The sequence below is a fragment of the Lolium rigidum genome, chromosome 1 (genome assembly GCF_022539505.1).
Source record: "Lolium rigidum isolate FL_2022 chromosome 1, APGP_CSIRO_Lrig_0.1, whole genome shotgun sequence".
NCBI classification, from domain to species: domain Eukaryota; kingdom Viridiplantae; phylum Streptophyta; class Magnoliopsida; order Poales; family Poaceae; genus Lolium; species Lolium rigidum.
The window spans coordinates 65,776,390-65,803,931 of NC_061508.1; the positions used below are offsets into that span (position 1 = coordinate 65,776,390).

The window sequence follows — 27,542 nt, forward strand, 5'->3', positions numbered from 1 at the left end:
CTCTTCCCTTCAGTGGTGAGGTTACCAGTGATCAACAACACAAGCAAGAACACAATCACAGTTCAGGCAAACTTGGCACTGATCATAGTTCAAACACGGTCATAGTTGACGACACAGGACGATCATAGTTCAAGACACACCAGAGACGATCATAGTTCAACACAAGACAGGAACATCAACTAGACACATACGTGCATGGTAGCAACGACACAGAACCAGGTAAGATTCAGACATGACTTTGGAAGATGACACACCTGGTAGCGTCGCCATGGTAACAGCACCTGGTCATCACCTCAGTGCAGGTGTGGTCGAAGATGACCACACTGTACCCGAAGCTGGACACCTTCTTGAAGATGAGGAACTGGCATATCTGCAGCTGATGAGCGACGGTGAAGCCCGCCACCCCTGGTCGATGTATGCGTCATCACCTTCTCTCACCGTAGTCATCCTCCAGTTGCAGCCAGTGTTGGTGGTGACGATGATGTTCGAAGGGATTTCTCTGAATCACCTGACGAAATCTTGAGGGATCCGGAGCCGGCGGAAGGTGGGCCCGAAGACGATGCGCAGGAACTGGTTCAGCCCTACGTCCGGCTGGAAGTGGCCGACGTTAGCCGCCTTTCGCTTCTTCGACGGTCCCTCCTCGGGGGTCACAGGTGACCCAAGATTGAGCTTCTCAGTCTACCACAAGAACACATGCCATTAGAGATGTGCCTTCTCACAAGTATATAGATGAAAACGAACATTGAAAACATGTGATGCCTCATACATTGGATCACACGGCATCTCAAGTGACTGCCCTCAAACTAAGTCTAGTGCGCAAGTAATCACACACACACGACTAAGTTTGAGGGCAGCACCTTGCCTTCCAGTGTGACATTGTTGAATCATTGGCCAATGCACTAGACAAACAAAATGAGGCCTCATAAATTGGATCACACGACAGGCAAAGGGACTGTCCGCAAACTAAGTCTAGTGTGCAAGAAATATGGAACACATGACTAAGTTTGAGGGCAGCACCCTGCCTTCCATTGTGCCATAGTTAAATCATTGGCCATTGCACAATTGAAGAAGTACAGACATGGAAAGCAAGGTAGCATAGGCCTCATACAATGAGCACATATGGAGGAGATATTTCATCAGAACCAATGACATGGTGATGTTCAGTCATACCATAGGTTCGGATCAATCATCTCCTCACACTATAATTCCCGGTTACAATCATCGGCCTAGTTCAATCAGAAACAACACAATCTAGAACAAACTAGAGCGACTCATTCCGCACAGCAATCTGGACATGCTAAACCCCAGCACAAAAAAAACCCTTCCCCTCTTTGCATGCACAGTAAGATCTGGCAGTTTTAGCAATCCACAGTCCGATCTAGGAAGGATCTACCGCAATCCAATATTAGAGTAACAGATCTAAGCAAATCGAGACCGTGTACAACAAGAACTGGACATGAACAACAAGAAATAGGACGGACACCTTGCAAATATCAATCTGAATGCTATCCTAATAGAAACCCTAGTAGATCTAATGTGCATGTCGTCGCAAATGACCGAGAATGGCATGTTCTGGCAGAACGAGTACGAAGGTGAGAAGGAGAGGTTGTTACCGCCATTGTTCCGGCCGAGGACGAGCTCGAGGTTGCGGGCGACCTCGAGATGCCGATGAAGACTGCGGAGCAGGTTGCGGCCGATGTCGCGGTGCTGCTTGCCGATGTCTCCTCCTCCGGTACCGGTGCTCCTCCGTGCGATGGTGCGGTGGATTGGTCGGCGGGAGGGGAACCGCTGGGTGATGGATAGTTTGAGGAGGTCGCGAGTGAGAGGAAGGAGAGGGAGCGGTGACCCTAATTATGGCGTGTGTTCCCGAAGGGACGTGGTGTTTGCGCCTCCCTTCTCCACGCGTGGAGCCTTCTGGCCACAACGGGCCTGGCCCCGGAGAAACTGTCATTCCGGGCACTGGATCGACCAGGTCATCAGGGAACCACGATCCACCATAATCATTCCAGCATTTTTTTGGCTTTTGGGCTTTGTTCTTCATGCACAACTAAAGCCCAATATAACAAAATAAAAAATCAAACATCTACCAGCCAGTTATAGGTTACCATGAATGAAAAGACATAATTTTTCAACCATCGAGAGTTATACGCCAAGGGGATCCACTATCCCCTTATATGTTCTTGCTTGTTACAGAGGGATTGTCGTGTCTGCTCCAACATAGAGGTAGATCAGGCCGACTAGAGGGACTTAAGGTGGTGAATTCGGTGCCATCTTTAAATCAACTTGTTGTTCACTGATGGTGCTTATCGTTACGCCGACTTCACACTGTTGGGGAACCCCAAGAGGAAGGTATGATGAGCATAGTAGAAAGTTTTTCCTCAGTAAGAAACCAAGGTTTAATCGACCAGTAGGAGAAAGGTGTGACTTCTGAAGGTGTTGCTGGCTGACTAGTGACAGGGCGCACTACCGGCGTCAGCAACAACGTGTAACCTGCACACAACACAACCAAAGTACTTTGCCCCAACTCGCAGTGAGGTTGTCAGTCTCACCGGTTTGCTGAACACAAAGGATTAGATGTATCGAATGGAAGGAGATGTTTGCAGAAAGTAAACAGAACATGATTGCAGTTGAATTTGTTAGTAAAGGAAATAGGACCGGGGTCCACAGTTCACTAGAGGTGTCTCTCCATAAAGAAATAACATGTTAGGTGAACAAATTACAGCTGGGCAATTGATAGAATATCGACCATACATGACAAGATAATTACTATGAGATTTGATATGGGTATTACAACGTAATACATAGACCGTAATCCAACTGCGTCTATGACTAATAATCCACCTTCAGGTTATCGTCTGAACTCCTTTCAGTATTAAGTTGCAAGCAATAGACTATCGCATTAATCAATGTGTGTAAAGTAAACAATAGAATTACCCTCGGATAAAACATTGTTGTTTTCTCCCTAGTAGCAACATCACATCTACAATCTTAGAAGTTATAAAGTCACTCTCCCAGAAAACTAGAGGCATGAACCTACTATCAAGCATAAATACCCCCTCTTGGAGTCACAAGTGTCCACTTGGCTAGAGTTTCTAGTAGCAACGAAGAGCATGCAAGATCACAAATAACATATGACATGAATATATAATCAATCTCCACATAGTATACAATATTCATTGGACCCCAGCAAACCAAACATATAGCATTACATAAAGATGATCTTGATCATGTAGGGCATCTCACAAGATCTATACATGAAGCACAAAGTGGAGAAGACAACCATCTAGCTACTGCTATGGACCCATAGTCCAGGGATGAACTACTCACGCATCACTTCAGAGGCGGGAATGGCGATGTAGATGCCTCTAGCGATGATTTCCCCATCCGGCAGGGTGCCGGGAAGAGCTTCAGAACCCCCCGATGGGTTCTGCGATGGCGGCCGTGGCAGAACTTTTCGTGGATGGAGGCTCGGGTATCCAGGGTTTTCCCAAGAAGATGTATAAATAGGCGGAGGATTTAGATCGGTGGGGCGCCTGGTGGGCCCAAACCTACCCTAGGCGCAGGCCAGGTCCAGGTCACGCCTAGGGGTGGTTTGGCCGCCCTGTGGCGCCTCTTCGACCCCCCCTCTGGACTTCGTCTTCGTCTTTGTTTTAGTAAAATATTGACTTCGGCTTTTGTTTCGTCCAATTCCGAGAATATTTCATGTACAACTTTTCTGAAATACAAAAATAGCAGAAAACAGGGAACTTGCACTGTGACATCTTGTTAATAGGTTAGTGCTGGAAATCATGTAAAAGTGCAACGAAGTGTAAGCAAAACATATATGAATTGGTGTAAAACAAGCATGGAGCATAAAAAATTATAGATACATTTGGAACGTACCATTCACATATTATCTTCTTTTCTTGAAATTCAATACAGAAGGTGCTATGGAAGTTTCAACCACTCTGGAAGTTTATTGTCAAGCCTCTAGACAACGAATCAATAAAGATAAATAATCAATATTCTTTAGTAAAGGTTATCCAAATGAAGTCAGGGAGAATCTTAAGGTCATTCTTGAGGTAATTAATGAATGAATCTCTAAATGAACGGTATTTGGGAATGCCTTCAGATGTTGGTCGCTCAACGAATGGTTCTTTTAAATACCTGAAGGATCAGATCTGGAAGAAAGTACAAGGCTGGAATCAGCACTGTCTTTCGGTTTGAGGCAAAGAGGTTCTGGTTAAATCAGTTGTTCAAGCTATTCCAACATTTTCAATGTCCTATTTCAAATTTCCAAGGAGCTTGTGTGAGCACATAAATACCATCATAAGGAAATTTTGGTGGGGAAGGAAACCAACATGGGTCTCATGGGATGTAATGACCCAGCCAAAGAATTTCTAGTGCGAAACAAGGCCTTATTAGGGCATACGCTCACAAAGTCCATTCCTCTCCACCCTCGGTCCGCCTCTAGGTATGTCAACGGAAAGGGATCTACCGTTGTCTGGCACTGCACGCGGGCCTCTAGTAAAGGTATTAAAGGCATTTCGGGGGATGAGCCAGCCGTGTAGCTTCTGGACCACCTGGTTCAGGGAGGCGGGACCACGGTCGTTGTTGGAGAAGGGAGAAGAGGCCGTAGAGTTGGAAGACGGTGTCGGCATGACATATCATCGCCCCTCTGACACTCTAGTTTCTCCTTGAAACATGCTTTCTCTTTTCTTAAATAAATCTATCACAAAAAGTACGATACAAGATAGTGAGATTGACCTCTTACAAAACTGGTCTTGGGATAACCTGACAACAGAAGTCACACCGAAAACGCCCCAAAACAATACGAGCTCTCCTTGCGTCACCCCTCCAGGCGACCGAGGGGGTAAAACTCTAGCCGCACCACCACCGCCTCCCAGAGACACCGGTGAAGGGGATTTGAGCCCTTGCCCCCCCCCCCCCGCTGTGTGTCTAGGTTGAGAATCTTCGCGCCGGGATCGCCATGAATGAGGCAGCTGCTTGACGGGCTCCGCTTCTCTGATGGTTGGCCCCTGGCTGGGCCTTGGACGAGGGAGTAATTCTGGCGGCTTCGACGTTTGGGGTTCTGGAATCAAGGCGGTGGCCTTGGCGTTTGTGGATGCTGCAGACCATCGCCTTCGTCTGTGTGCGCGACAGGGGAGACGATGGGTGCGGCTCAAGGGTGGGCAGCTTCATCTACTCGCGTCGGAGCCCAAAGGTTAGACCTTCACCCTCCCTCTAGCCTCTCCCTCCCCGCCGATCTTGGATGTCGGCTTCGTGTCAGTGTGATTGATGGCTCGGTAGCGGGTGTGGCGTCCTGGGGCCGGGAGAAATCCTTGGTCTTTGACCACACGGCAACGCCTTTGGGGCGCCGTGACCTGGTGAGGCATCACGTAGGTCCGTCCCCTCACCTCCTACCCCTGTCCCGGGTGAAAGCCCAAAATCTGCTTGGATTGGATGGTGGCGGCGCCATGGGCGTCGTTCCCTCCTTGGAGTCGCCGTCTTGGGACATGTGGTGTAGCGGCAAGGGGTGCCATGGTCGGTGGGTTTATGTTGGCTGTGTGGCTACTTTACTCGGCTCCGCTGCGTCTTCGAGTTCTACGGTTGCTCCCAAGATTTCCCTTCTCATGGGTGTCCTCGTTGAAGTTGTTCGTGGCACCAGTGTACATGTCGCGGTGAGGTGGTCTACGTGGTCTGCCTGGTTGGTTTCCTGTAATGCATATCTCCTTGTTCTAGGGTTGGGACAATGCGAGATGCATTACGTACGACCCCCTACGATCCGAGGAGAGAGTGTTGTGGGTATACTTTATGGGTATATCAACGGCGTGGCCTCGATCCGGCAAGCCCGGGTGGCCCACAGATGGTGATGTGGCATGTGGCTCATCGGGCGGCCCAGTTGCTCTAGATCATGAAGGATGAAGTCCAGCCCAGGAACGAGGAGCCGGATCCCAACTGACCTACGAAGGAGGCCGGATCCGTGGAGGCCCATAAGTTATCCGGATCCTGCATGACATAGATGGAAGGCGGATCCTTGACGTACACGGCAAGACATTGTACCGTAGTTAGGCAACTTGTATTCCGGCTAGGACTCTCCATGTAAACCCTAGATCCATGCGCCTTTATAAGCCGGATCCCGGGAGCCCTAGAGGCACAACCACAACTAATTGTAACAACGCGAAAGCGCCCATATAATTCCAGACAAGCAGCAGTAGGCCCTGTCTCCGAGCAGGTGTTCCGAAGCTGGGTAAATCGCGTACCACCATCCCGAGGACTCTCCGCCCTATGGCTCCTACTTCTTCTCCCCCTCGTGAGGATCCCTCCTCCGAGGCACCGTCGAATAGGAAACGACAGAGAGGGTTGGAACTAACTTCCCGCTCAACAGGACTAAAAATTTTGGACCAGAATTTTCAGAAGCGCGGGCCATTTCTTTGGCAAAATCCCCATGGGCCTAACCTTAGCCACAATATCATGTATCCCTTATCTCCCAAACTAGGCAAGACGAGAGAGGTGACCATGGTGCCGCGCCCTTGCTGATGAACCTGACCATCGATCGTCGCTGCTGACCCCGGACGCCCTCGTTGCCGGAGGTGCTCAAGCTCTTCTCACCGTGCTGCTGAACGCAGAGGTGGCGAGGTGCTCAATCTCTGCCGGAGCTCTCCTCGCCGCGAGCGACCCACGCCACCCTGCCTCTCTATGCCGCCCTAGATTGATTGCATGCATGTCTTGCTAGTTATCTGAACTTGTTGTTGCTTGCTGTGAACTTGTTGTATCCGTGAAGAACTTATTATTGGTATATAATTTATAGATTGATCTATGTCCTAAGCTGTTTAATAATGTTGTAATATTTGGATAAAACTATATATTTAAATATTGTGAACTATGTTTTGATTATGTGTATGATGCCATTATGTTATGCTATAAATTATTAATATATATCTATATATATATATATATAATTATATATTGTTCAATAAAATTCATTCTTTAGGAAATCGGTTATATAGCTTTAGTGGTCTTATAGCTCGGCTATAGCTTTTCATAGTTTTAAAAATCATCACTGCTATCGGCTATAGCCCACTATTTTAACCACACATCCAGAGAGGCATACTCGGTTCCATCGACAAATCAACGAAACCTGAACCCTCCACTAGTTGAAGGTTGAATACAGACTTTATTCATAAGACATTCGTGGTTGGGGGAGATGGCGTCGGACCACGAACACGATCCAGGCGTCTTCTCACAAGACGGCCGGTTCACCTGCGCGGGGCACCGTCCTGGCCGTGCTGCTCACCCTCGCCGGTGCCAGACCCAGAGAAGGGGTCGCCCAGCCCACCGGAAGCTCGCTGTACTTCATCTCCACCACTCCACGCCCGGTCCGCCTCCAGGTATGCAGGTGTTTCTCGCCTTTCCATCAGAGGTTGCTCCCGTTTGCTACGCCAGGAGTATTAAACATGAATCTAGGAACGGCCTCTGTGTTATTCATCCTTCGCTCACCTCGTGTTCGACGAAATGCGCAGGTGTTGCTTGCAGTCCACTGGTTGCACAAGAGCTTCAGGTTTGTTACATCTGAATTTGGAGACAGAAGATCGGCGACAGCAAATCGATCAATTGAATTGGGGATTCAATCTAGACCTCGCCCCGCTCGGCTGATCCTCAACACCACGGGAAAAACAACGTAGGAGGAGCGGTTACGGGTATGTTCTTCCTCGGGTCTCTACATTTCCTTTACATGCACATGCTTTCCATTGAAATGTTAATGACATCGCGGCAACACAACGTAGGAGGAGATGGCAGCGAAGGAGCAGGCGGCCCAGGAGCACGCACGGAACTTGGAGCGGCAGATTCTGGAGTACCAGCAGCAGCAGACACAGATGATGCAGCAGATGCAACAGCAGCAGCAGATGATGCAGCAGCAGCAGGCACAGATGAGCTGGCTGATGAGCCAGACGGTTCTGACTTCTCCACCGGGGAGTCTTCCTCCTCCTCCACCTTACTCCATGCCGTGGATGCCGCCACCGCCCAATCAGACCCCGGGGACACCTATCACCGTCAACAACATGAACATCATCCGGAGCATGAACCGCGGTGAGTCCTCTTGTGTCCAACCCGCTACTTGTTCAAGTGTTCAATATGCAAATGCAAATGTTCATTCCATCAACATGCTTATAGATTATATGTCACAAGGCAATGACGATGAGGCCGGCGGAAGCGGAGGAGGACAAGGTTGATGGCATGGTCTTCGTGCGCTTTGTCGGATTGTATGCTTGTAATGGATTGTAATATTGAACATTGCACTATGGACTCTATGTAACTTGTGTGGATGGACTATGGACTCTATGTAACGGATTGTATGCATGAACTATGTGTGCTCGACGTATTTGTGGTGTTGTTGATGTGTTTGGTGATCATATATTGATATATATGCTATATTTGTGAAATGCAATATTTGAACTGCAGGGATAAATGAAAAACAGCAAAAAAATGAAAAAATCAGGCCTCTTTGCCGTGTGTGTGCACACGGCAAAGGACTTTTGGTCACTTTGCCGTGTGCACACGCACGGCAAAGGGGCCACGTGGCGCAAGCCTGTGCTCCTGGGAGCTCCTGGAGGCGTGCCTGTAGGGGGCTTTGCCGTGCGTGGTAGGGTAGCCCGCACGGCAAAGGCGCGCACGGCAGAGAAGCGGGGCGCACGGCAACGACCCTCGCACGGCAAAGTATTGCGGCGCACGGCAAAGAGTGGGAGCACGGCAAAGTATTGTGCCGCACGGCAAAGAGTGGGAGCACGGCAGCGTTTGCAGCGCACGGCAGAGAAGGCAGCGCACGGCAAAGGGCTTTGCCGTGCGGTAGTTGCATGCGCACGGCAAAGATGGCTTTGCCGTCGATGACTTTGCCGTGCAAGCTTTGCCGTGAGGGCACGCACGGCAAAGCCGTTGCCGTGCGTATAGGGCTCTTTGCCGTGCAAAGTGGAGCACGGCAACGTCCCTTTTTCCCGTAGTGGCCCTGCTCTCCCTGTCCCCTGGTAGGCTGGTTCGTTATGTCCAATCGCTTATTCATGAACCATGGTTTGATGGCCTTTAATTTCTCGTCTCATTGACTCTTCAGCCAATCAGGAAAGCATTAGTCATGACGTGTAGGGTTCTAGTTTCATGTATTTGATTCCTTCACACTTGTAGGTGTTCCAATGTTGCCCAAGAAACATACGTCCGGTCCGGTGCTGAGAAAAGAAATAAAACAAGAAGAGAGAATGTATTCATGGAATTTCAAATAGGTGCTCTAAATAAGTACTTTTTAGGAACAAGTATTGTTGATATCAACAACAATAATCAAATGCATGAATCTGATCTGGGTGAAGACGATGAGCTGGATTCAAATGCAAATCTTGAGGTCAATGAACAATCCTTGGGTGACACTAAGTAACTAACTAGTGTCGATTTGTTTGGAGAAGATGTTATTCCGTGAAGCACAAAATAATTATTATCGGTTGAGTTATTCAAATTTGGTTCTTATTTGAGGTAACCAAACTAGCATGGCATATTTTTTTATATTGCTACTCTTTAATTTTTCTGTCATTATATGATATTGTTTAAGTGTTTGACAATCATTTTTATACACCTCAAACTATAGTTGGATGTTAACTATTGATACTTTGCAAGTGAAAATAGTCATATATACTTATATATAATTTTATATACGCGTAGCCTTAAGGCTCATATCGTCGACTTCGCCCTAGGGCCCTCCAAAACATAGAGCCGACCCTGTCTACGAGGTCGTCATTCACATGGAACTTTCATTTCTGTAAGGCCAAATCCTAACGAGACAAGCCTAATACACAAGAACTCACACTCTGTCACCTACTGTGTCAGTTGCACGCAGGCAAAACAACAGAATGCCACACAATTCTACGCCCAAATCCCACACCCTGCCACAATCCCACGTATCAGTGATAGGCTATCACCCTGACGCGCCCATGCTAATTGTAGCACCTGCACAGCTGCGTGAAGATCACGAAGCTGATGGAGCTCAGGAGCGCCAAGAACCAGTAGTAGTTATCCAGACGCGCCACCTGGGGGTCGTCGGAGAGCCAACCGTGTGTCTCACCGGCGCCCCTCACCGCGGTCGCCAGCTCGATTGCTGAGATCAGCACCGCGCCGACGAGGCTCCCGACGCCGAACACACTGAGGTAGAGCCCGATGCCGATGGTCCTCATGGCGCTGGGGACCTCCGTGTAGAAGAACTCCTGCATCCCCACGACGGTGAACACGTCCGACACCCCCAGCAGCACGTACTGCGGGAGGAGCCAGGCGATGTTCATCTGGCCAGCCACTAGGTGGCGCCGGCGGGACTCGACGAGCGCCGCGATGGCCATGGCGACGACGGAGAAGACCATGCCGACTCCAATCCGCTGGAGCACCGTGATCCCCTTGCTGCTCCCGGTGATGGCGTTGATCAGGGGGATGATCATCCTATCATAGAGAGGCATGAGCAAAATGATGGACACGGTGATCGTACTTTGGAGCATAGCCGGCGGGATAACGAATACGCCGCCTCCGACCTCGTGGTCCATCAGCGCGCCCTGCTTAGTGAAGAAGGTCATCGGCTGCTGGAAGATCACCGCGAACATGAGTAGCACCGTCCATATTGGTAGAAGCCTGAGGATGATCTTGGCCACACTGGGTTTAGTTGTAGCCTCGTTCAGGGAGTCTTTCGGGCTAGTTACCTCGGCTACTTTAAGGGCCTTCCCCTGCAACCTGTATAAAAGAGTTCAGAATTTTGCATCAGGCACTGCAATTTAACAAGGAAATGCCCAACAATTGAGGTGGTAATGCAAAGATCTTACTCTAGTTCAGAAAAGTTGTTCTCATTGTCGCCGTCTTCGTCGTCGTGTCTCCGCGACAAACGGATCTTTCCGGCAGAAACACTCGCCAGAAGCGACTTGATAGATCTCAAGATGCTACCAGGGAAAGAAGTACCATGGACGCTTCTCGGCTGATTGATCTTCTGCTTGTAAAGAGGGGTGCAGCAGAAGAACGCCACGACGGATATGGCCATGGCGCCGGAGGGGATGGCGAAGCCAATCCCCCAGCCAACAGTGTCCTGTACGTAGGACATGGTGGAGTTCCCCAGGAGGCTGCCGCAGCATATGCCGAAATACCACCACTGGAAGAAGGCGCTCTTCACCCTGCCCTTCTCCTCTGGCGTGCTGCAGCCGGACTGGTCATCGTCCTCGTCATCTATGTCGAGCTGGTCAGCACCGAAGGCTTGCAGCGAAGGGTTGTACCCGCCTTGCCCGATGGAGATCAGGTAGAGCGGGAGGAACAGCGAGGAGCATGGCATCCATTTGCGAAACAATGCCCATGAGGTTAGTCCTATCAGCCCCTGATCAGCAATGTTAGTGGAAAATGGTAAGCAGGTTTTCATTTACAGCTCATGAGAAGAATTAATTTACTGTCGGTGGAGGTATAAATTAAGTTCATTTATGAAATACACAGCGCAAAAATAATCTTATTGTCTCCTTGGTAGAGTATGTTGTGCCATCTCAAGAAAAATACAGTGTGTTGTGTGAATTTTCCAGTGTACTCTGCATTCATTGTCTATGTCCTGACTTCTGAACCGTCAGAAACTGGACATACATTTCAAAATGCAACAAACAACTTATTGGTGACTTAATACTGCAATTTTGGTCTTAATGGACGTAACTAATTGTAAATGAATAATGTTCCGACATTGGTTACACGCACCACAATGTTCCTAATATCACTAAGGAATCCATTATCACTAAAAGCATCTTTATAGATGTCATGTTAGCCTTTCTTAGATGTGATGTTAGCCGGGTAGGATTTTAAATTTTTAATTGAGTACAAAGAGAGCAGCACAAGAAAAGGGAGGTTGGTTTTTCTTCATGAAGGCATGATGTTTTCATTCATTGCACAAAAGACGGAAGGACGCGTTCACGTCTAAGAGATTGCTATTTTTCCCATTTTACAAGATGTTTTCTCCGGGTCATGTGGTTTGTTATCATAATACCAAAATTATCTTATCTCAAGAATCCTGCCATAACTACAAGGTAAGGAAATGGACAGGCTGATACTTCATTTAGATTCCTGACTCGGGCAAACAACACAAGTTTGAAAAGAAACTGGAAAGTGGAAACACACGGAGAAATTAACATGATCCACGAAAAACAGCGAGTTTGCAAACATAAACGAAACAAGATGAGAATTATCTTACGGTGACGTAGAGCAAGGAGGAGATGATGATGGTGGAGTAACGATCCCAGTAGGAGTCCGCGAGGATGGCGCTGACGAGCGGCAGCATGGAGGTGATCCCAGCCCATGTGCTGACGCTCATGGCTGCCGCCGACGTGCTCATCTTCACGACGTCTGTGAGGTACGTCACCATATTAGAGGCCACCCCCTTGAATGCGAATCTCTCCACGCCAGCCACCACTGCAAATGAAGCAGCTCAAAGGACCATGAACAACTACTCAAACCTGAATCCAACAGTACATAACTCCTAGCTAGAACATTACGTACCTATGATCAGAACACACGGTCTGCTCAGTGTTGCCGTCGATGAACCCTTCTCCGCCGTCATCATCAGTTACGACGAATGTCGATCGAACCACGAGAGTGGCACCTCACTCAATTGGCTTGAAGATTCACCTAGTTACAGAGCCAAGATAGAGAGCTGATATATTTCTTGATCTGCTTTCTGTTCTCTCCAAACTAATATTGCACATTGGGCACTCGGTGCGATGTAGATCATCAATTATACAAAATAAGTAAGAAGCGAAGTTATGAAGTTTTGACGAGCTAGCCAGGAAGTGGGATCTGACGGAACTAACACAAATGACAAGTCCTCTAGCTTAGCCAACCTTTTTAAAGGAAAAAATAAAGTGCTTCTTTTCCTCTGTGATGGCATAGCAATTCTTTTTGTCTATGCATTGTGGCCTCTCCACGACAGAGCCAGATAATGGCGCAAAACCATCACTGCTTTAAAGAATGACCTCGTACATACATACGTGCTTTAACTAATAGCACATAGTAGTGTATTTCAACGTCTGATACGTTCATATACAGGATTTCTTGGGAACTCATAAGTTCTGAACTTGGAAGCACTTAATAGCTCTATTTTTTTTTTTTTTGAGGAAACAACGGGGACGATCGCCCACCTGAACTCATTTTTCATTAATGCGGGAGCGGGTTACAGGGGAGCGTAAAGCCTACACAAATAGGTCTGGGGCGGCATACCGCGCCCACCTTAATAGCTCTATCGATCGGTATCTTGGAGTGTTTCTTAATTTGGTGTTCAATTAGCAGCCTGGACCTTGGTTTCTTCAGCTGCAGCTGCAACAGTGCAATTTTGTGCCAACCTGGGTACAGTTGGATGATTCACTGAATTTTATTTTTTTCAATTGAGAGGCCTCCCCCTCCGATTTCATTGAAATGAAACCAATAAATACAACATTTCTCCAGGGTTTTGTCTCCTCATGATTCACTGAATTTGATGTGCCTCTATTCAGAATGCATGATTCCTTTATTCTGCCGAGAGTTAAAGCCTATAGGGATTGAATTTGACAATGACATTGCAGACAGGTGGGTGTCAGTGTGTGCCTGCTGCAAACGGTGCAAAGGTGGAGAAAGAAGAGCAACCATGTCTAGCCAACTGAAGCGTCCAATGAATGCATTTCTTTCTTGGGACAAGAGGCAGTTTCCCACTAATTATGCATCGATGGAGCATCAAAGCAGACATAAATTAAGTTCGCCAAAGACAATCGAATCACAAGAAGTTAGCAACGGCCACGCATGATGAATCTGTAGTGCATGAGCACGGACTTCGACGAAAGGAGAAACAAGATAAAAGGAAGGGAGAATAGTGGGTGATAGGTTTGGCTGTAGGTAGAGGCTTGGAAATGGGACATTTCACCATGTCGGTTTTTTATCGTTCGATGAGGTTTTGATTTGATCCAAAAGTAATCTTTTGCCGTTAGCGTTGAAGGTTCAAGCAAGCTTTTTTGCTTTGACACATTGGACAATCCTTAAGCAGAAAAATACTCGTCTGTGTCAGCGTCAGATCAAGGAAATGAGGTGGAGGAAGTGTTTGATTGTTATGGGAAAGGAGGCTAATTTTAAAGGAAATCCACCACTAATTCTATCAGGTCTTACGTGCACGTGATGTAGTGCAATCGCTAGTGTGCATAGACACCTTTTTTTTTTAAGTGGAAACACTCGTTCATCCATGCAAGAGGTGATACTTGTCTCACATTATTAGTTGGACGGGAGTTAGATATCTTGGACTATACTACCAAGCGCTAGAGTATGAGAAAAGGTGTGACTAACGCATGCTTCTCCTCAGCCGCCCGCCTCGCTCAAGCATCATGTTTCGTGAACAAGCCTAACCCATACCCATATGCAGATTGCACTTTATTTTTAAGCCCACAAAATATAATTTTGGTCAATTTTCAAGTCATTATTAACATGTGTGTTAAGCTGATCTAAAAAAACATTTGTTAAGTTAACAACCGCTTTTGGTTTTCCGTGTGTGTGTTGTTACCAGCTCTGAATGAGGGAATTACTAATCTTACCTATACTATATAAGGAGGTAGGCGCCAACCGTAGCCATCACCAGCAAGTATATTGCACAAATATTGCACTTCCCTCGCGCTCTTGCACCATCGATGTGGTTGCATCTTGATGTGCTGCTCTCGGTTACTCCAACTTGTCAACCGTATTCCCAACCGTCCGGGAAAGTAGGCCCCTATGACCTGCACCTTGCGATCTCGCACCAGGAGAGTAATGATAAGGTTTTTAGGGAGCCTCCTGGTGGGACTGCTCGCTTTCATCTTCATCGACTATGTCTGACTTCTTCAACTTCATCAACATGTCGGGTGATGGCCGCCAATGATACCGATAACACCAATGTTGTTACCTTGTTTTTGGTCATACCATCGACCAACTCTTACGTGATTCCTCCTGTTAATGTCCATTATGATTACTGCATATACAATTGAGGTAGATGTGATAGTTATTACCTACTTTTCTGTCGCATGTGTACTTCGAAAACGTTGCTGTTATAGATATTTTAGTTGGATTAATAAGAAAATTCTAATGATTTCAAGTCTACAAATCTTTGATGCTCACGTCCACCGCGGACAAGCAAGCAAGCGGAAACAAGCCTCTGGTAAGAGTTTCAGTTGATAGAAAATAAAAGGAAAATACACTCCTAAATCCACTAGGAGGCTCAAGACTCCATGATGCAAAGACTAGGTCACTTAAAACTTGCCCCTGCTCCGAATACATGGCGGTGAAGAATAAACCACGTACGGAGCAAGTGTGTGGACAATCTTTGAACACCAAATTTTTGAGTGAAATAGAGGAAATAAGGTGCTAGAATTGTTTGAAATTCTGATGGGAAAGAAGGGCTAAAGTGCAAAATTAGAACGAGAAGCACCGCTTAGTGGGTGGAAGAGCTGTGGGGCATAACTCTACCCTACCCACCATGCATGGCTCAGATCTTGATGCCGTTGCACACTGGTGCGTTCAATGAAAATTTGGTGAGTTTCATGAATTTTACCCGGTCTATATTAGCTCCTGGGTGCACGCACTTGGTGTGCATATTCTTCAGGTGATTCAAAAAAATTAAGAAAAGGCGGCCAAAGTTGTAAGGAAAGAAATTGTAAATAAGGCCATATATATGAGACACGTATATTGTCAAAAGTTGCAATGATAGTCATGTCTCATGGCAGATGGATGGATGCCACTCATCTCCTTGTTATACTGACCAGTAGGTGCAAATAACGGGACGGGGATTGATCCCGTCCATCTTTTCAGCTAACTAGAATTTTAGTGCTCTAAATCCGATTCGATGTGTCTCAAAAAATTAATTATGAATATATGAAGCTATGCCGACGGTCGACGTTGGCACAGATGGATTGGCGTCCCCCAGCGTGTCAGCCGGCTGGTGGCGACCCGTACGCCAACGGACCTGACGGACAGCCGCCGACGGATCTTCACTTGACCTCTGCCAACGGCATTCATATAGTGAATTGCCACGCTGGGATACTCATGCATTTCAAAGTTGAATTTACCAGCATACCTCCCTTTCAATCAATAGTCATTAAAAAAAGTCAAACTATGTAAGTTTGATTAAGTTTTTTTTAATAATTAATATAAATAATACAAAATCAACACCACCTGATACATCATAAAATATACATTCAGGCGATAATTATAACTTTATAGTTATTGATAGTCTTTCCTTAACATTTTGATCGAACTTCACTTAGCTTGACTTTTCAAAAAAAATACAAATACAAATTTTATTCATTGAAATGGAGATAATATGAGTTTAAATGCATATATAGATAGCAACATGCATGTAATGTTGTATATATGTAGGGGAAAATATTTATTTTGAGTAAATATTTCGTTGACCCACGAAATTTATGAAATTCCCTATATTTAGTAAATTATTTCGCATAAATTGGTGAATATTAATTTGAATTTGAACTTGAGTTAATGGTAAAAATATATACTCTCAGTTTCTCATATATCATTTACTGATCTGGTAGTTCTCCATTGTGGCCATTTAGTTTGGTTCAGGTTCGATTCTTACCTTTGCTGCATATCTTAGCAATTTTTTCTTTATTTGTGCATAAAAGGGAGTTTGAGCCCCCCCAAAAAAATAACTTTTATGGGAATCCAACTAAGATTGGTTACAACTTGTATGTATGTATATAGTGACATTTAAAATAAAGTTATTTTAGAGGAACCACATATTTCATTAATTGAAAATTAAGTTATATGAATAAATAAAATGTGAAAAACAAAAAACAGACCAAGAAAAAACTGTTATCCTGAAAATTTTGTAGATAGAACCTTAAAAATAGAAAAATACAAAACCATCCCTACAGTTTCCTGCACTCACCGAAGCTCGCATCCGCCTCCAAATTCCAACGCTGTCTGACAAACATTGTAAGAGACGCAGAGTCACCACCATTGTTGGATCTAAGGAAGCACATCATGGCCAACGAGGCTTTGTGAGCCAATGAACATGCATGTTATAAGCAGCGAGGCACATATCGTTGTGGCACATTGACCGAGGGACGTCTTCCTACTGTCTTGGACCAAGATCAACCGCATCCCACCGACGGATTCGGGGAGTAACAATAGATCCACCACCTCCAGACCAACATCCTCGCGACAGAGCATCCGCCTCGCCCTGGTCTCCAGCGCGCCATGGGTAATGACGAACACTAGCGACACATTACGAAACAGGTAGCGCCAAATCTGAAGAATGGCGAGAAAACCAAGCTGGCAGTCTGAACGATGACAAGCACACATTAGCATCAACTCCAAGACGCCGCCCTGAAGGTTACCGTCGGTGTTATGGTAGAGTTGAGACAGATTTATTCGCCCGGACGTTGCTCCCACCACTCCAATGATGCGTCGCGGGGGACAAACCTAACCCTAACCACGGAACGAGAAGCTCCCTCTCTCGTGCCGCCAGAGCGGCATGTGGAAGGAGAGGGGACCAACACCCTGCCAAGTGGAGATTGTGTACACATGCATTCGCGTAGATGCATCTCATATCCTCGGTGCACTGTCCATTCCATAAAAGAAAAACAGGTCAACATACACAGGTCAAAAAGCTGTCAATATTTTTTCTACAGATCTGCAAAAGGTACAAATGCACGAGAAGGCATACCTAATAAGCGTTTCTGTCACCAAGGACCAAGTGCCAATTTTACTACCTACGCGGAGCTCCATCAGTTTACTTTTTCTCCAGAGAGTCCTGGCCGATCTCGCAACTCACTGGAGGATAAGAGATGGGAAAGGAGGAGAAAGCTTGGCCGGAGAGCGAACTCCGGCTGCATGCTTGCCGATGTGGAGCTCACTTCATTACTGATCCATCCTCTTTCCTCCTCGATGTTTCCTTTTCACCTGGCCTTGGAGCTGCGTGACTCATGCTGCCGTGCGGGATTAGTGGCCGCTGACGGAGTTCGCCCCTCGACGTGGCGCGATGTGTGGGTAGCAGCGTTTCTTGGTGCGCCGGATCGGCTTTAGCATAGGAAGCTTCCTTGGGCGATCCCATCTGTGGATGCTGGGCATACATTTGGCACGCTGTTTCCCACACATGTATACAGTATAGTTCTTGATGAAATATAATTCTTGATGATGCTTGCAACGGGGATGCGATACTAGCAGATGATCTGGTCAGGATCTCGTTAAAAAAATGAATGAGCGTCTAGGAAAAGTAGACAATACTTTTTATTATTATTCTCTTCGATTTCTTTTAATTGACTTGGATTCAATTAAAAGGGATCGGAGAGGTGAGAATCCAACCCAGACTGCCTAGACTACCACCGGTGGTGCTAGCCAGCAAGCCTGGTGGCTTCTCCAGGATATGGTTTACATGCATGTTCCAAATGGACGTTTCAAGGGTAATACAGATGATTTAGCAACGCAATATGATCATTTGTGTTTGGATAAACCTGAAAAATGGTCGTCATGGCAAATCTCAAAACTTACATCACTGAGTTTTATAAGCAGCTGTCTATAGGAAAGTACAAATATCTCTCTTTATCGCACATGTACTAAAATAATATGAGATGATGATGATTAGTTTCTTAATTACTTGGGTGTTTTCTAGAGAAGAATATGAGTATGGATTTTATCATAAACTATGGCCAGCTGTTCAATGTGATGTTTTTCAAACGCTGGTTGTTTTTATTGTGGCAAGTTAGATATAGGCAGACTCAAGTCTGGTGCTATGGCTCTTGTGTCCAAGGGCAAAGATGCTGATAAAATACAAAATGCTCCGGTACGAAGAGCTCGTTTGTCCTTTATAAAATCTAGCTAAAGACAAAATCAAATAGCCATTTGTGTTAAAAGACTTAGAGACGAAATGACTCACGGCTATTTGGAATGGCTAGGTTATGAGAATGTTAAACCGGAGGGGAAGTTGTTATCAAAGTAAATGGGAAAGTTGGGACCTATTTTTGCACCCATAGGGGCATAGATAAGGAGACTCACTCTCTCCCCTTTTATATCATCTAGCTGCTCGCGAGCTTTCAATCATCATCGTCATCATCATCATCATGAGCAAAAGCAAAGATGGATCATTGATTTTTTAGATAACAAGCATAAAGTTTAAAAATTGCAAAAGGGGGGCCGAGCTACATGTAGCCTTTTATTTTCAAAAAATCAAAAATCATAGTTTGAAGTTTTTAAAAATATGAAAAAAATACTAGATGTAGCCAATAATGAAATCTAGCAAAATTTCAATGTGAAATTCTTTATATTGTAGGCTCCGCAAAAGTCACCACTGTGGCGAATCAAACATATTTCCACTGGCATGTTTGAAGGAGATAATAGAACGCTACGTGATAGAGCCAGAGACTAAGTTATATTTCTACTTGGATGACTTATACAGGGAGACCTTCTTCCACTACAAATAGTGGAACGATGCCTCCTTGATACGTCTCCAACGTACCTATAATTTCTGATGTTTCATGCTTGTTTTATGACAATACTTACATGTTTTACTTGCACTTTATAATGTTTTTATGCATTTTCCGGAACTAACCTATTAACGAGATGCCGAAGTGCCAGTTCCTGTTTTCTGCTGTTTTTGGTTCCAGAAAGGCTGTTCGGGCAATATTCTCGGAATTGGACGAAATCAACGCCAAACATCTTATTTTTCCCGGAAGGCCCCAGAACACCGAAGGAGAGTCGGAGGCGAGCCAGGGGGCCTAATACGTCTCCGACGTATCGATAATTTCTTATGTTCCATGCCACATTATTGATGATATCTACATGTTTTATACATACTTTATGTCATATTTATGCGTTTTCCGGAACTAACCTATTGACGAGATGCCGAAGGGCCAGTTCCTGTTTTCTGTTGTTTTTGGTTTCAGAAATCCTAGTAAGGAAATATTCTCGGAATCGGACGAAATCAACGCCCAGCATCTTAGGATCACGCGAAGCTTCCAGAACACCCGAGAGAGGCCAGAGGGGGGCCACAGGGCCACCAGATGACACCCTGGCGCGGCCAAGGGGGGGCCCGCGCCCCCCTGTTGTGTCGTCGCCTCGTTGACCTTCCGACTCCGCCTCTTCGCCTATATAAAGGTCCCTGACCTAAAACCTCGATACGGAAAAGCCACGGTACGAGAAACCTTCCAGAGCCGCCGCCATCGCGAAGCCAAGATCTGGGGGACAGGAGTCTCTGTTCCGGCACGCCGCCGGGACGGGGAAGTGCCCCCGGAAGGCTCCTCCATCGACACCACCGCCATCTTCATCAACGCTGCTTGTCTCCCATGAGGAGGGAGTAGTTCTCCATCGAGGCTCGGGGCTGTACCGGTAGCTATGTGGTTCATCTCTCTCCTATGTACTTCAATACAATAATCTCATGAGCTGCCTTACATGATTGAGATTCATATGATGATGCTTGTAATCTAGATGTCATTATGCTAGTCAAGTGGATTTTACTTATGTGATCTCCGGAGACTCCTTGTCCCACGTGTGTAAAGGTGACAGTGTGTGCACCGTGTGGGTCTCTTAGGCTATATTTCACAGAATACTTATTCACTCGTTATGAATGGCATAGTGAAGTGCTTATTTAATCCCTTTATGATTGCAATGTGTTTTGTATCACAATTTATCCGTGTGCTACTCTAGTGATGTTATTAAAGTAGTTTATTCCTCCCGCACGGTGTAATGGTGACAGTGTGTGCATCGTGTAGTACTTGGCATAGGCTATGATTGTGATCTCTTGTAGATTATGAAGTTAACTATTGCTATGATGGTATTGATGTGATCTATGCCTCCTTTCGTAGTGTGAAGGTGACAGTGTGCATGCTATGTTAGTACTTGGTTTGGTTATGTTGATCTGTCATGCACTCTAAGGTTATTTAAACATGAACATCGAATATTGTGGAGCTTGTTAACTCCGGCATTGAGGGTTCGTGTAATCCTACACGCTTAGTGGTGTTCATCATCCAACAAGAGGGTGTAGAGTCTAGCATCTATCTATTTATTCTGTTATGTGATCAATGTTGAGAGTGTCCACTAGTGAAAGTATGATCCCTAGGCCTTGTTCCTAAATATCGCTATCGCTGCTTGTTTACTCGTTTTACTGCATCTTTACTTCCTGCAATATTAATACCATCAACCGCACGCCAGCAAGCACTTTTCCGGCGCCGTTACTACTCGCTCATATTCATTCATACCACCTGTATTTCACTATCTCTTCGCCGAACTAGTGCACCTATTAGGTGTGTTGGGGACACAAGAGACTTCTTGCTTTGTGGTTGCAGGGTTGCATGAGAGGGATATCTTTGACCTCTTCCTCCCCGAGTTCGATAAACCTTGGGTGATCCACTTAAGGGAAACTTGCTGCTGTTCTACAAACCTCTGCTCTTGGAGGCCCAACACTGTCTACAAGAATAGAAGCACCCGTAGACATCAAGCACTTTTCTGGCGCCGTTGCCGGGGAGGAAAGGTAAAAAGCACTCATACTCCGGTCCCAGGTTAAGTACTTTTCTGGCGCCATTGTGTGTGTGCTCGAAGCTATTTCCTTTAGATCCTGCAATTGCATCTTTTTGTTTCTTGTTTACACTAGTTTGGCATAATGGACAACAATGAGCTTCTTATTTTATTTCCTGATTTAAGACATGGATGGTTTGATGCGAAAATTAAAAAACCCATGGAACATATTAGTATGAACACTTTGAATACCATTGTTGCTAATGATATAGAATGTTCTAAGCTTGGGGAAGCTGGTTCTGATGAGCATGATCTTTTTAGTCCCCCAAGCATTGAGGAGAAAATTTACTTTGATGATACTTTGCCTCCTATTTATGATGATTATAATGATAGTAGTCTTTTAGTACCGCCTGTTATGGAGGATAAATTTTATTATGATTACAATATGCCTCCCATATTTGATGATGAGAATAATAATGATAGCTACTTTGTTGAATTTTCTCCCACTATTACCAATAAAATTGACTATGCTTATGTGGAGGGTAATGATACTTTTATGCATGTGAATAAAGATGTTTTATGTGATACTTATATTGTTGAGTTTGCTCATGATGCTACTGGATATTATTATGAGAGAGGAAAATATGGTTGTAGAAATTTGCATGTTACTAAAACACCTCTCTATATGCTGAAATTTTTGAAGTTACACTTGTTTTATCTTTCTATGCTTGTTGCATCATGCTTCATGAATTTTTTTTATTTACAAGATTCCTTTTCATAGGAAGCATGTTAGGCTTAAATTTGTTTTGAATTTGCCTCTTGATGCTCTCTTTTGCTTCAACTACTATTTCTTGAGAGTGCATCATTAAAACTGCTGAGCCCATCTTAATGGCTATAAAGAAAGCACTTCTTGGGAGATAACCCATGTGTTTATTTTACTACAGTAATTTTGTTTTTTATTTTGAGTCTTGCAAGTTGTTAATACTGTAGCAACCTCTCCTTATCTTAGTTTTATTGCATCGTTGTGCCAAGTAAAGTCTTTGATAGTAAGGTTCATACTAGATTTGGATTACTGCGCAGAAACAGATTTCTTTGCTGTCACGAATCTGGGCCTAATTCTCTGTAGGTAACTCAGAAAATTATGCCAATTTACGTGAGTGATCCTCAGATATTTACGCAACTTTCATTCAATTTGAGCATTTTCATTTGAGCAAGTCTGGTGCCTCAATAAAATTCGTCTTTACGGACTGTTCTGTTTTGACAGATTCTGCCTTTTATTTCGCATTGCTTCTTTTGCTATGTTGGATGGATTTCTTTGTTCCATTAACTTCCAGTAGCTTTGAGCAATGTCCAGAAGTGTTAAGAATGATTGTGTCACCTCTGAACATGTGAGTTTTTGATTATGCACTAACCCTCTAATGAGTTTGTTTCGAGTTTGGTGTGAAGGAAGTTTTCAAGGGTCAAGAGAGGAGGATGATATACTATGATCAAGAAGAGTGAAAGCTCTAAGCTTGGGGATGCCCCGGTGGTTCACCCCTGCATATTTTAAGAAGACTCAAGCGTCTAAGCTTGGGGATTCCCAAGGCATCCCCTTCTTCATCGACAAATTATCGAGTTCCTTCTCTTGAAACTATATTTTTATTCGGTCACATCTTATGTACTTTACTTGGAGCGTCTGTTTGTTTTTGTTTTTGTTTGAATAAAATATGATCCATCATGCTTGTGTGGGAGAGAGACACGCTCCGCTGGTTCATATGAACACATGTGTTCTTAGCTTTTAATGTTCTTGGCGAAGGTTGAATCTTCTTCGTTAAATTGTTATATAGTTGGAATCGGGAAATGATACATGTAGTAATTCTAAAATGTCTTGAATAATTTGATACTTGGAAATTGTTGTGCTCATGTTTAAGCTCTTGCATCATATACTTTGCACCCATTAATGAAGAAATACATAGAGCTTGCTAAAATTTGGTTTGCATAATTGGTCTCTCTAAGGTCTAGATAATTTCTAGTATTGGTTTGAACAACAAGGAAGACGGTGTAGAGTTTTATAATGTTTACAATATGTCTTTTATGTGAGTTTTGCTGCACCGGTTCATCCTTGTGTTTGTTTCAAATAACCTTGCTAGCCTAAACCTTGTATCGAGAGGGAATACTGCTCATGCATCCAAAATCCTTGAGCCAACCACTATGCCATTTGTGTCCACCATACCTACCTACTACATGGTATTTCTCCGCCATTCCAAAGTAAATTGCTTGAGTGCTACCTTTAAATAATTCAAAATTTATCACCTCTGATTTGTGTCAATGTTTTATAGCTCATGAGGAAGTATGTGGTGTTTATCTTTCATTCTTGTTGGGCAACTTTCACCAATGGACTAGTGGCTTCATCCGCTTATCCAATAATTTTGCAAAAAAAGAGCTGGCAATGGGATTCCCAGTCCCAAATTAATTAACAAAAATATACACTCCTCCATGGTATGTGATTGTTGGACGGCACCCGAAGGATTCGGTTAGCCATGGCTTGAGAAATCAAAGGTGGGGAGGAGTGTCATCATAATAAAACTAAAATAAAAAGGCACTCCTTCATGGTATGAGATTGTTGGCGAGCACCCGAGGATTCGGTTAGCCATGGTTTGTGAAAGAAAGGTTGGAAGGAGTGCCACCCAAAAATAAAAATAATCCATGGGAGCCGCTCTTTGAAGGTTTGTCTGGCAAGGGGGTTAGAGTGCCCACTACCATTCGTTGACAACAACAAACACCTCTCAAAACTTTACTTTTATGCTCTCTTTATGTTTTCAAAACCAAAGCTCTAGCACAAATATACCAATCAATGCTTCCCTCTGCGAAGGGCCTTTCTTTTACTTTTATGTTGAGTCGGTTCACCTATTTCTCTCCACCTCAAGAAGCAAACACTTGTGTGAACTGTGCATTGATTCCTACATACTTGCATATTGCACTTGTTATATTACTTTACATTGACAATATCCATGAGATATACATGTTATAAGTTGAAAGCAACCGCTGAAACTTAATCTTTCTTTGTGTTGCTTCAATACCTTTACTTTGATTTATTGCTTTATGAGTTAACTCTTATGCAAGACTTATTGATGCTTGTCTTGAAAGTACTATTCATGAAAAGTCTTTGCTTTATGATTCATTTGTTTACTCATGTCATTACCATTGTTTTGATCGCTGCATTCATTACATATGCTTACAATAGTATGATCAAGGTTATGATGGCATGTCACTCCAGAAATTATCTTTGTTATCGTTTACCTGCTCGGGACGAGCGAAAACTAAGCTTAGGGATGCTGATACGTCTCCGACGTATCGATAATTTCTTATGTTCCATGCCACATTATTGATGATATCTACATGTTTTATACATACTTTATGTCATATTTATGCGTTTTCCGGAACTAACCTATTGACGAGATGCCGAAGGGCCAGTTGTTGTTTTCTGCTGTTTTTGGTTTCAGAAATCCTAGTAAGGAAATATTCTCGGAATCGGACGAAATCAACGCCCAGCATCTTAGGATCACGCGAAGCTTCCAGAACACTCGAGAGAGGCCAGAGGGGGGCCACAGGGCCACCAGATGACACCGCAGCGCGGCCAAGGGGGCCCGCGCCCCCTGTTGTGTCGTCGCCTCGTTGACCTTTCGACTCCGCCTCTTCGCCTATATAAAGGTCCCTGACCTAAAACCTCGATACGGAAAAGCCACGGTACGAGAAACCTTCCAGAGCCGCCGCCATCGCGAAGCCAAGATATGGGGGACAGGAGTCTCTCGTTCCGGCACGCCGCCGGGACGGGGAAGTGCCCCGGAAGGCTCCTCCATCGACACCACCGCCATCTTCATCAACGCTGCTTGTCTCCCATGAGGAGGGAGTAGTTCTCCATCGAGGCTCGGGGCTGTACCGGTAGCTATGTGGTTCATCTCTCTCCTATGTACTTCAATACAATAATCTCATGAGCTGCCTTACATGATTGAGATTCATATGATGATGCTTGTAATCTAGATGTCATTATGCTAGTCAAGTGGATTTTACTTATGTGATCTCCGGAGACTCCTTGTCCCACGTGTGTAAAGGTGACGAGTGTGTGCACCGTGTGGGTCTCTTAGGCTATATTTCACGGAATACTTATTCACCGTTATGAATGGCATAGTGAAGTGCTTATTTAATCCCTTTATGATTGCAATGTGTTTTGTATCACAATTTATCCGTGTGCTACTCTAGTGATGTTATTAAAGTAGTTTATTCCTCACGCACGGTGTAATGGTGACGAGTGTGTGCATCGTGTAGTACTTGGCATAGGCTATGATTGTGATCTCTTGTAGATTATGAAGTTAACTATTGCTATGATGGTATTGATGTGATCTATGCCTCCTTTCGTAGTGTGAAGGTGACGAGTGTGCATGCTATGTTAGTACTTGGTTTGGTTATGTTGATCTGTCATGCACTCTAAGGTTATTTAAACATGAACATCGAATATTGTGGAGCTTGTTAACTCCGGCATTGAGGGTTCGTGTAATCCTACACGGTTAGTGGTGTTCATCATCCAACAAGAGGGTGTAGAGTCTAGCATCTATCTATTTATTCTGTTATGTGATCAATGTTGAGAGTGTCCACTAGTGAAAGTATGATCCCTAGGCCTTGTTCCTAAATATCGCTATCGTTGCTTGTTTCTTGTTTACTTGCATCTTTACTTCCTGCAATATTAATACCATCAAGCGCACGCCTGACAAGCACTTTTTCTGGCGCCGTTACTACTGCTCATATTCATTCATACCACCTGTATTTCACTATCTCTTCGCCGAACTAGTGCACCTATTAGGTGTGTTGGGGACACAAGAGACTTCTTGCTTTGTGGTTGCAGGGTTGCATGAGAGGGATATCTTTGACCTCTTCCTCCCCGAGTTCGATAAACCTTGGGTTATCCACTTAAGGGAAACTTGCTTCGCTGTTCTACAAACCTCTCGCTCTTGGAGGCCCAACACTGTCTACAAGAATAGAAGCACCCGTAGACATCGGGGCCCCACACGACGAGGCCGCGCGGGCTCCCACCACGGCCGCGCCGGCCTATGGGGAGGAGGCCCCGTGGCCCCTCCGACTCCGTCTCTTCGCCTATATAAGCCCTTTCGACCTAAAAACGCGACACCTTTTGACGAAACTCCAGAAAGACTCCAGGGGCACCGCCGCCATCGCGAAACTCCAATTCGGGGGACAGAAGTCTCTGTTCCGGCACCCTGCCGGGACGGGGAAGTGCCCCCGGAAGCCATCTCCATCAACGCCATCGCCTCCATCATGCTCCGTGAGTAGTTCCCCCATGGACTACGGGTTCTAGCTATAGCTAGTTGGTATTCTCTCCCCTATGTACTTCAATACAATGATCTCATGAGCTGCCTTACATGATTGAGATTCATCTGATGTAATCGGTGTTGTGTTTGTCGGGATCCGATGGATTGTTACGTTATGATTGTCTATCTACAAAGTTTATGAAGTTATTGTTGCTGCAATCTTGTTATGCTTAATGCTTGTCACTAGGGCCCGAGTGGCATGATCTTAGATTTAAGCTCTATACTTATTGCTTAGATTGTATCTACAAGTTGTATGCACATGTCTATGTCCGGAACCAAAGGCCCCAAAGTGACGGAAATTGGGACAAGCTGGAGGGGAAGGCTTAGATATGAGGATCACATGTTTTCACGGAGTGTTAATGCTTTGCTCCGGTGCTCTATTAAAAGGAGTGCCTTAATTTCCAGTAGATTCCCTAGAGGCCCGGCTGCCACCGGCTGGTAGGACAAAAGATGTTGTACAAGTTTCTCATTGCGGCACGTATGACTATATATGGAAAACATGCCTACATGATTAATGATCTTGAAGTTCTGTCTTAATGCTATTTCAATCCTATCAATTGCCCAACTGTAATTTGTTCACCCAACACTTGTTATTGGAGAGTTGCCACTAGTGTAGATAGCTGGGAACCCCGGTCCATCTTTCATCATCATATACTCGTTCTACATGTCATTGGAAGTAGTATCAACTATTTTCTGGTGCCATTGCTCCTG

General features: G+C 45.0%; 2 protein-coding genes across 3 annotated transcripts; one reads left to right on the forward strand and one right to left on the reverse strand.

Moving 5' to 3' along the window:
* Positions 1 to 232: 232 nt before the first annotated feature.
* Positions 233 to 9,544, forward strand: LOC124646505. Its single transcript, XM_047186612.1, has 5 exons — positions 233 to 414; positions 7,187 to 7,370; positions 7,503 to 7,642; positions 8,980 to 9,002; positions 9,157 to 9,544. Exons 1-5 carry the CDS (start codon positions 233 to 235, stop codon positions 9,249 to 9,251), a joined length of 624 nt encoding a protein of 207 aa, XP_047042568.1. The 3' UTR covers positions 9,252 to 9,544.
* A 212-nt stretch (positions 9,545 to 9,756) lies between these two features.
* On the reverse strand, positions 9,757 to 12,912 carry LOC124685449 (protein NRT1/ PTR FAMILY 5.8-like). 2 transcript variants are annotated; one of them, XM_047219803.1, is made up of 5 exons: positions 12,517 to 12,912; positions 12,212 to 12,429; positions 10,821 to 11,359; positions 10,536 to 10,731; positions 9,963 to 10,446 (listed from the first exon to the last, which is right to left on the reverse strand). In XM_047219803.1, the coding sequence occupies exons 1-5, from the start codon at positions 12,578 to 12,580 to the stop codon at positions 10,078 to 10,080; spliced, it is 1,386 nt and encodes a 461-aa protein (XP_047075759.1). In that variant the 5' UTR covers positions 12,581 to 12,912; the 3' UTR covers positions 9,963 to 10,077. The 2 variants fall into 2 exon arrangements, with proteins under 2 accessions (XP_047075758.1, XP_047075759.1); XM_047219802.1 differs by having other exon boundaries at positions 9,757 to 10,731; positions 12,517 to 12,910.
* Positions 12,913 to 27,542: the final 14,630 nt, after the last annotated feature.